The 9,566-nt window shown below is 37.2% G+C and overlaps 1 protein-coding gene across 6 annotated transcripts in view; it reads left to right on the forward strand.

Moving 5' to 3' along the window:
* The window catches only part of Kiaa1109 (KIAA1109 ortholog), a 191,747-nt gene that overhangs the window by 56,939 nt on the left and 125,242 nt on the right, over positions 1-9,566 (forward strand). For 5 of the 6 annotated variants that reach the window (XM_031376638.1, XM_031376640.1, XM_031376643.1 and 2 more), the window contains exons 22-24: positions 1,817-1,954; positions 7,279-7,458; positions 8,741-8,869. In XM_031376638.1, the coding sequence (XP_031232498.1) occupies positions 1,817-1,954; positions 7,279-7,458; positions 8,741-8,869 (447 nt within the window). The remainder of the gene's footprint in view (positions 1-1,816; positions 1,955-7,278; positions 7,459-8,740; positions 8,870-9,566) is intronic. The other variant, XM_031376639.1, reaches the window with a different exon arrangement.

Genomic DNA, 9,566 nt, shown 5'->3' on the forward strand with positions numbered 1-9,566 from the left:
TGCCTTTATGTGTTACTTGATCTTTTTCCCTTACTGCTTTTAATATTCTTTCTTTGTTTAGTGCATTTTGTGTTTTGATCATTATGTATCGGGAGGAATTTCTTTTCTGGTCCAGTCTATTTGGAGTTCTGTAGGCTTCTTTCTTGTATATTTATGGGCATCTATCTCTTTCTTTAGGTTAGGGAAGTTTTCTTCTATAATTTTGTTGAAGATATTTACTGGTCCTTTAAGATCGGAATCTTCACTCTCTTCTATGCCTGTTATCCTATGGTTTGCTCTTCTCTTTGTGTCCAGGATTTCTTGGATGTTTTGGGTTAGAAGCTTTTTGCTTTTTGCATTTTCTTTGATTGTTGTGTCAGAGTTTTCTATGGTATCTTTTGCACCTGAGATTTTCTCTTCTATCTTTTGTATTCTGTTCATGTTCTGTGACTCCTGATTTCCTAGTTTTTCTAATTCCAGGGTTGTCTCCCTTTGTGATTTCTTTATTGTTTCTATTTTCATTTTTAGATCTCAGATGGTTTTGTTCATTTCATTCACCTGTTTGATTGTGTTTTCCTGTAATTCTTTAAGGGAGTTTTGTGTTTCCTTTTTAATGGCTTCTACCTGTTTTCCTCTGTTCTTCTGTATTCCTTTAATGGAGCTATTTATGTCCTTCTTAAAGTCCTGTATCATCATCATGAAAAGTGATTTTGATCCAAGTCTTGCTTTCCCTGTGTGATGGTGTGTCCGGGACTTGCTATGGTGGGATAATTGGGTTCTGGTGATGCCAAGTAACCTTGGTTTCTGTTGCTTCTGTTCTTATGCTTGCCTTCCGCCATCTGGTTATGTCAACCAGCCCTCATATATCTGACTGGATCCTCTCCTTCCTGTGATCTTGGTTGTGTCAGAGTTCCTCAGAGTTCAGCCATCTCTGTGATCCTGATATCCTGAGATCCTGAGTGTGTCAGAGCTCCAGGGAGTCATGCTGTCTCTGGGACCCTGAGATCCTGTTGTGACCAAGCTCCTGGGATCCTTGAATCCTGTGATCTTGTGATTCTGGGCATGTTAGTGATTCTGGGCATGTTAGTGAGCCTGGGAGTGGAGCTTCCTCAGGGTGTTGTGGGACTAGCTGCGGAGTTGTAGGCCAAGGTTTGTTCAGGGCACTGGCCCAGACCAGATGCATGAATAAAGTTTCTGTGAATATAGTTGAGCAAATGTCCTTGTGGGATGGAGGAGTACCTTTTGGATATATGCCCAGGAGTGTTATAGATGACTCTTAAGGTAGGACTATTCCTAGAATAGTTTATTCTGAGAAACAATCAAATTGATTTCCACAGTGGTTGAATTAGTTTGACCTTCCCCCAGCAATGGAGGAATGCTCCACATCCTCACTTTACATTTTTTTTTTTAAACTTTTATCATGAGACCACAAACTAGTTTGGGGCATTCTTGAAAAAAGGAAAGAAAAGAAAGTAAGAGATTCAGGTTTGACCTTGGAGGTTGAATTGTGTTATAGGTTTGGATATAGGATTTATTTTGGTTCTGCTTCAGTTTGAAGTCTGTCATTGAGCCTACACCTGACCTGACACAAGGACCTTCAGACCCATACAAGGAGAGTGGACTCTGGAGCTCTATGTAGCAGTCTGACTTCTGATCATACATGCTACCATTGCATAACAGAGGTTACCTCTAGTTCTTATGTTGTTAAAAAGGGTACAGAATAATTTGTTTGGTCAGTTTTCACTATTACTCCCTTTGAAGATTCAAAATCTCTTTATCATGACAATTGTGATTTCTGAACTTTGTGTTTTGATGGTAGTGTTTTGTTTAACTCCAGCACGGAACCACTGATGGTCCTGAGTGTCCAACAGCATTCTTGGAAAGACTATGTTTTGAAATGAAAAAAGGATTCAGAGAGACCATGCTGCAACTTGTCCTGTCACCCCTGAATGTGTTCGTCAGTGATAATTATCAGGTAATGTCTAAATCACATATGGTAAAGATTTAAGATATTTATCATTAATATACATGGTGTCAAAATAATAGCTTCTATGTGTGATTCTTTTTTAAAATAGATTTTTAATTTCACTGTAGCAATGCTTTGTTTTTGTTTTTATATATGTGGACATATAAGAGCTGTTTGTAGAGTTAATCTTTTTGTTTGTTTGTTTGTGCTAGTTCTTATTTATGTGATCCTAATTATGTTTTACTTTTTCTTCCTTTCAGAAATATGATGAAATAGTTGATGACTTTCTGATATGTTTGTAGGAGGGGATGATTTCTGTTAACTAATTCCATAAAACACACATGTCAATGATTTAATTCTCAGTTGCCTAATAACCTTAGACAGTATCTTGAAAGTTCTCTCACCATACTTTTTGGGACTTTTTTGGAAGAAATCTAGTGACTCTAACCAAATAAATTCTGGGCCAATTGACACTACAGTTAGTTTTTAAATGTTAAACAGCTTCTGTTGGTACCTGTTGGTACAGGTGTGTGTGATGTCAAAATACAATTGGAGTTTAATGTAATGCAAATACATGAAAATAAAAATGCACATCTCCAAAGCATTAGAAGATGTACTCTTTTAATGGATCATGTGCAATAACCAATCACTTCATTTTAAAAAAGGATGGCCATTTTTACTTTTTGTTTTAACCATAGCTAATTCTATTTTTCTTTTTAGACTTTTTATTTATATGAACCTATGTCATTCAAAGGATCCAGGCTTGCTTTGAACGTGTAATCTTCTGTCTCACCTTTGAGTGCCAGAATTCTAGGCATGAGCTAACATCTATGGCTAGTTTATAAATTTTATTTATTTATTTTATTTTATTTTTAACTTGAAATGTTTTCTATTTATTGAAAATAGATTTTTCTTTTGTACAACACATCCTGATCACAATTTCCCCTTCCCTTATTTCTCCTGGCTCCCCCAAGTCTACCCCAGATCCACTCTCCCCTCCATTTTGTATTCAAAGAAGTGTAGGCCTCCAAGAAACAACAGCTAAATAGAACAAAACAAGATAGAATAAGAAAAGGTAAAAGCCCTCCTATAGAGGCTGGACAAGGAAACTCAAAGGGAGAAAGAGAGTTCTAAGAGGAGGCAAATGAGTCAGAGAAACACATGTTCCCACACTCAGGAGTCCCACAAAAAGTACCAAGCTAATAGCCATAAGATACACTTTGAAGACCTGGTGCAGACGCATGCAGGCTCCATTTTTGCCACTTTAGTCTCTGGGAACCCACATGAGACTAGCTTAGTTGACTCAGTGGGCCATTTTCTTTTGGTATCCACCATCCCCTCTGAATCCTACACTCTTTCCTCCCTCTCTTCCAAGAAAGGTTTCCCTGATCACCAAGGATACCCAATGGAGCCCTACAATTTAGATTCTCTGTATAATGTTTGCTTGTGGGTGTCTGTACTTGGCTTCTGACTTAGTCAGAGTTTCTATTCCTGCACAAACATCATGACCAAAAAGCAAGTTGGGGAGGAAATGGTTTATTCAGCTTACTTCCACATTGCTGTTGATCACCAGAGGAAGTCAGGACTGGAACTCAAGCAGGTCAGGAAGCAGGAGCTAATGCAGAGGCCATGGAGGGATGTTCCTTACTGGCTTGCTTCCTCTGGCTTGCTCAGCCTGCTCTCTTATAGAACCCAAGACTTCCAGCCCAGGGATGGCACCACCCACAAGGGGCCCTACCCCCTTGATCACTAATTGAGAAAATGCCCCACAGCTGGATCTCATGGAGGCACTTCCCCAACTGAAGCTCCCTTCTCTGTGATAACTCCAGCCTGTGTCAAGTTGACACACAAAACCAGCCAGTACAGCTATCTGCTAGTGGAGGAAGCCTCTTTCATGATTACTGGACAGGACACCAATCTATGAAGATAGCAGATTGATGTTAGTAATTATTTCATTGAAGGTTTTTTTTTTTTCAGTCACATCGGGTTCTACCCTAGGTCTGTGAGCTATACAGTGTCCAGGTCCTGGCCATCCAGGCAGTGTAGGACATGGGATCTTTCATGGCATGAGCCTAAAGTTAAACCAAACATTGGTTGGCTACTCCCCACAAGTTCTGTGTCACCAGTGCCCCAGCACATCTTGCAGCAGGACAAATTATAGGTGCAAGGTTTTGTGGTTGGGTTGGTGTCCAGGTTTCTCTTTCCATAACATGTAGCGTATATTCTGTGCCAAAGTCTAGAGTGTAGGCTCAGTGCTTATACCAGCTCTACCTCTCTACATTCACTAAGCTGCATGAATGTTGTCTTCATCAGTGAGGCTCCTACTGTCAGTTTTCAGAGAGTGACCTTCTGCCCTAGCATCAGCCTTGGTTGTTTTGGGATCTCCATGGGACGGATGCCTTTGGCCAATAGTACAAATGAATGTAACTCATTTCCATTACCAGAAGCCTTACCTGACTTACAAAAGATAGCTAGTTCAGACTCTATATCCTCCAGTACTAGAGGATGTCCCTCGGGTTAGTCACCCTTACAGATTCCAGGAAGTTTCTACTGCATGAGGTTTCCACTTTATAGTTTTGTATTTGTATACCTGATGTAGCTGATCTTAATAGTTGAAATCAGTAATAAGTGCTAGATAATGTTCTTATTTTTCTTATTTAAATGTTCAGTTTGAGAAAAGTATGTCTTTAGGAAATAACAAAAATTTTAGGGAAGGCTTTTGAATATACTAGTCCACCCAAATTCTTTTATAGTATACGACTTTTATATAATTACAGTTTAGATTCAGACTGTACATTGATATATATAGTATGTGTTCATAGTTCAGCATCATTTTATTACATGTATATTCACACCACTAAAAGGAAGAGACAGAACTGTCATTACAGAAATCTCTAATTTGTCATAGAATTTGAAAATAACATTGGACCTCTTTTCAGTGATGAGTGGTTTGCTACAGTTAGTTTGTATTCTCGGATATGTGTGTGTGGAAAAGAAAGGGAAGCTATTTTTTTTTAAGCCTTGATATTAAGAAAGGGGAAAATTATTTTCTTATGGGTGAATTCTCAAATCTTAGATGAGTTTCTAGTTTCTTCGGATTACAAAATCATGCTTCAGCTTTTAATTACCTCATTCAAAAAAGGCTTTACTAGATTTAAAATAAAAATATTTTGTTTATTATAAAGTTTGATATAAACCCATATTGTTAAGGTATATGAGTTTATAGAGAGATGAAAATTTAAAATATATTTGGAGAATTAGAAAACTAATTCATGAGAAGGAGATGTAAAAGTAGTTGTTGTTTTGTTTCCAAGGTTATTTGCACTTCATATTTCTCTCAAACTCAAGGATGCTGTATCCATACTCCTGGAATTTGCTTACCTGCTTACCTTGCTTACCTTACTCTTACATCCTGGTAGAGTAAGAAAGCGTTGGATCATTTGTCTACACTGTTAATGTGCTTTTGTGGTAGGAAGCTTTACAGTGTGGCCCCTCCCAAGCAACAGACACTGATGAGCCATTCAGCCTGCCACTTCTGGTGACATTATGCTTAATGTGGTGATGTAAAGTAAAGGATCTGAAGTCAAGTATTGGTTGCTATGTACAATTATGAAGCAACACACCTTTGTACTTATGGTCATTTCTGACCTGTATTAGTTGCCTAAAGCTATCCTAATAAAGTACATGGACTGGGTTGCTTAAAATAGCAAGAGATTTATCCTTTTGACAGTTCTGGGAGTTCACAGTGGTAAGATTTTAGTAGGGCTGTTTATCACTGAAGACACTTTCTGGCTTTTCTTAGTTGCTGGAAGTCTCAGCAGCGCTTGGTAGTTCTGAGTTCATAGATGTGTTTTTCAGATTACTGCCTCATTCTCAATAACATCCTCCCTGTGTACCTTTTTGTCCTAATTTTTCTCTTTCTGTATGCACACTGGTCATATTAGGGTCCATTTTAAGTTAGCACAAGCTCATCTTAAAGTGATTATACCTATAAAACTATATTTGCAAAATGCCATATGCATAAGCTTCAGGACTGAACCTAATTTTTTTAGGAGTTATGATTCAACTTGGTACAGTATGATACAAGGCATAACATTCAAAATATAGTAGTCATTTTGATAAATCAGATAAGTTGAAATTCTGAAGTTTTTTTCACAAGAGATTTTTATTGACTATTTTCTGCATTCTTTCTAATAAAAAGAGTTAAGGCATAGAGAATAGGAAAAGTTTTATATAAAGTCATATAGTTCATATAAAATAAAAATTATAGGAGATGAGCTTCTAGAGTTATTGAAGTTTTCTCTACAAAACTTTTTTTATTAGATATTTTTTTATTTACATTTCAAATGATATCTTCTTTCCCAGTTTCCCCTCCGAAAAACAAACAAATAAACCTCTTCTGTCTTCCTCCCCCTGCTCACCAATGTACCCACTCTTGCTCCCTGGCATTCCTCTACACTGGGGCATAGAACCTTCACAAGACCAAGGGCCTCTCCTCCATTAATGACCAACAAGGCCATACTCTGCTACATATGCGTTTGGACCCATGAGTCCCCCCATGTGTACTCTTTGGTTGGTGGTTTTAGTCCCTGGAAGGTCTGAGGGTACTAGTTAGTTCATATTATTCATCCTAAGGGGCTGCAAACCCTTCAGCTCCTTGGGTCCTTTCTCTAGCTCCTTCATTGGGGACCCTGTCCAATGGATGACTGTGAGCCTCTACATCTGTGTTAGTCAGGTACTGTCAGAGGCTTGGTTAATGCTTTGTGAATACAGTGTATCAAGGAACTCTTTGTTTTAGGATATAGTATGTCTTAGACGCTTCATCTTAGCCCAAGGGCTTAGGAATGATTTGGAATGTCTTAACTTTTCTCTGTAATACTTCCTTTTTGGTAGTAAGTATACAAGTCTATGAGATAAAATTATCCTTTATTTGTAAAATTTGTCCTCAAAATCTGTATGGGTATTAGTTCTCCATTCCTTCCCTCACCTTCTTAATTTTATAGTCTTTTTTCAGTTTTCTTGTTTTAGTATTTTAATAGTATGATTCCTAGCCTCCTAACAAGACTGACCTCTTACATTCCCTTTCAGAGTACTAACTTGTTTTCATTCATGTCACCAGCAGTTACCAGTCTGAGATCTGTATGCTCTCAGGATTTAGTGTCTTTCCTTGTGGTGGGCCTCATGTGTAGATGCTGTACCATATCAGCTGAACAGATTCTGATGTCTTACTTTCAAGACAGCATAATTTTATTGTTCATGTCCATGGGGGATTAGGCAAGTAGAAATTACAGTGTGCTTTCTTGGACTTCTTACCATCTTATTGTTGTTTTCAGCAGCGACCTCCTGTGGATGAAGTACTGAGGGAAGGGCACATCAATTTGTCAGGTCTCCAGCTGAGAGCACATGCCATGTTCTCAGCTGAAGGTCTTCCCTTAGGAAGTGACTCCTTAGAATATGCATGGCTGATTGATGTGCAGGCTGGAAGCCTTACAGCTAAAGTCACAGCACCACAGGTAGGTTTCACAGTGCCATCTCCATAGATTTGTTCTCATGGCACTGTCACCTTTCATCTGTTTTTTTTTCCTGTCTCTCTCTTGCCTGCCTTTGGATCCCCTTTCTCTAGCTCAGCAGCCTTGTCTGGCCTCAGTAGGAGAGGGTGTACTTAGTCCTGCTATAACTTGATGTCCCAGGGAGGGTTGGTACCTAAGGCGGGCTTCCCCTTCTTCTCAGTGGGTATAATGAGGGGAGGGATTTGTGAAGGCAAGATTGGGAGGAGAGGAGGGAGAGGGTGCCGCAATCAGATGTAAAATGAATAAATAAATAAATACATTAAAAAAAATAGAGTCACTGTAAGCCAGCCTGATGTTTATTGCATCCCAGTAATACCATTCTAATGGGAGCCATTCTTGACACTCAGAATTTAGCAACAGAAAAACCATTGCCAAATTTTACTTTTCTGGGCCATATATTATTGACTGGTTTGTAGTTCCATATAATACATGAATTTTAGACTTGTTTTTTGGGGAAAAGATGTGTCAGTATTTGAAGGCCAACTAATTCCGCTTTAAATATATTACTTAGAACAGTTTTCATCATTCTGTGTTTTTTCCCCTTCATATGTGTTATATGGAACCACATTACTTTAATCCATAGATAGTTTACTGTATTAACTAAAATAATATAGTCTTAATTGTTGAAATTATGTATTTGGAATGACATTTTATGTATGTACCTATCAATATGTTTATTGTTAACAACTTTAATGTATTATAAAACCAAAGGTGTCAGCTGGACTCATGGTGGCACATCTTAGTATCTGAATTATTCTGTTCACTTAAGCTGTTACATAGACAGCAATGCTTTAATCTTCAAAATACTTATTTTTTAAATTGTAGCTCAGTATTTTCATAAATAACCAGTTTTTCAAAATTAAATATTAATAATTGGAGGATTTTTCAGTGCCTTTTTGTGTAGTTGCCTATCCAGTGGATCCAGTTAGCTTTAGAAGATTAAAGGTTTAGCCCTGCATTTTAAAAAGTATTTGCTTTAGAAGTTGTTGAACTGGAATTTTTAATTGAAATTAGTTTTCTTTTAATAATATATTTTGACATTTACAAGTGGAAAGCAACAAGCTTATAAATGATATCAAGGTAAAATGTCATTGGTTAGCCAGTATTTATTAAGTAGCAGCTACACAATTTTGAGTTCTTTCAGTCATGCTAGACTTTGTAAAATTTGAATACTGAATCCTTGTTTAGAAAGCTAATAATATTGTCACTCTGTTATTACCTGTAGCTGGCATGTCTCTTGGAATGGGGGCAGACATTTGTTTTCCATGTGGTATGTCGGGAGTATGAACTGGAAAGACCAAAGTCAGTTATAGTATGCCAACATGGAATTGATCGCCGGTTCTGTGAATCCAAGGTATGTTAATAGGTGTACTGGCAATACTATAACCATTCATGCCGTTTTTAAAATGAAACATTGAGGCTTAGCTTTAAATCAAATTTATATAGCCATGAAGTTAATAGCTCACTATTCTCAATTAATGATTTTGTAAGTTCTTAGATATTTAGTTGTATCTAAAATGAGGCCACTATGAAAACAATTCACAAATATAAATAATGTAAGAATTTTATATTAATTTATATTTTTGTTAAAATTTCTATCTTATCTCACTATTATACTATCTATCCATTTGTAATTTAGCTATTATTAATTTATCTATCCATTTAGAAATTGAAGCAATAGAGCCAAGTAAGTAACTTATGTAACTTGATTCATGCAGTATCATGAAACTTAATTTCAGTATTGGCATTTGTCACATTTTTGACTTCACAGACTGACTATTCTTTTCAGAATACTGAGTTGCCTCAAGTTAGGGTTATTTTAGCACCTTCACAAGAGTCATAGAGTATAGATACGAGCCTCTACAAACTATTTACAGTGACAGTTAAATGAATAATGTTACTGTCACCACATGCTGTGTGAGTTTGGACCATCTGCTCTCAGTTTTTTAAGTATGCACACTTCAGAAGACTGAGAAATCATGGCAGTTTCTAGCAAGGAAAATAATGGTATTGTGTGCAGATAAGATGTTAAGAGTTGACTTTCTTTTTTT

The sequence above is a fragment of the Mastomys coucha genome, unplaced genomic scaffold (genome assembly GCF_008632895.1).
Source record: "Mastomys coucha isolate ucsf_1 unplaced genomic scaffold, UCSF_Mcou_1 pScaffold17, whole genome shotgun sequence".
Lineage (NCBI taxonomy): Eukaryota > Metazoa > Chordata > Mammalia > Rodentia > Muridae > Mastomys > Mastomys coucha.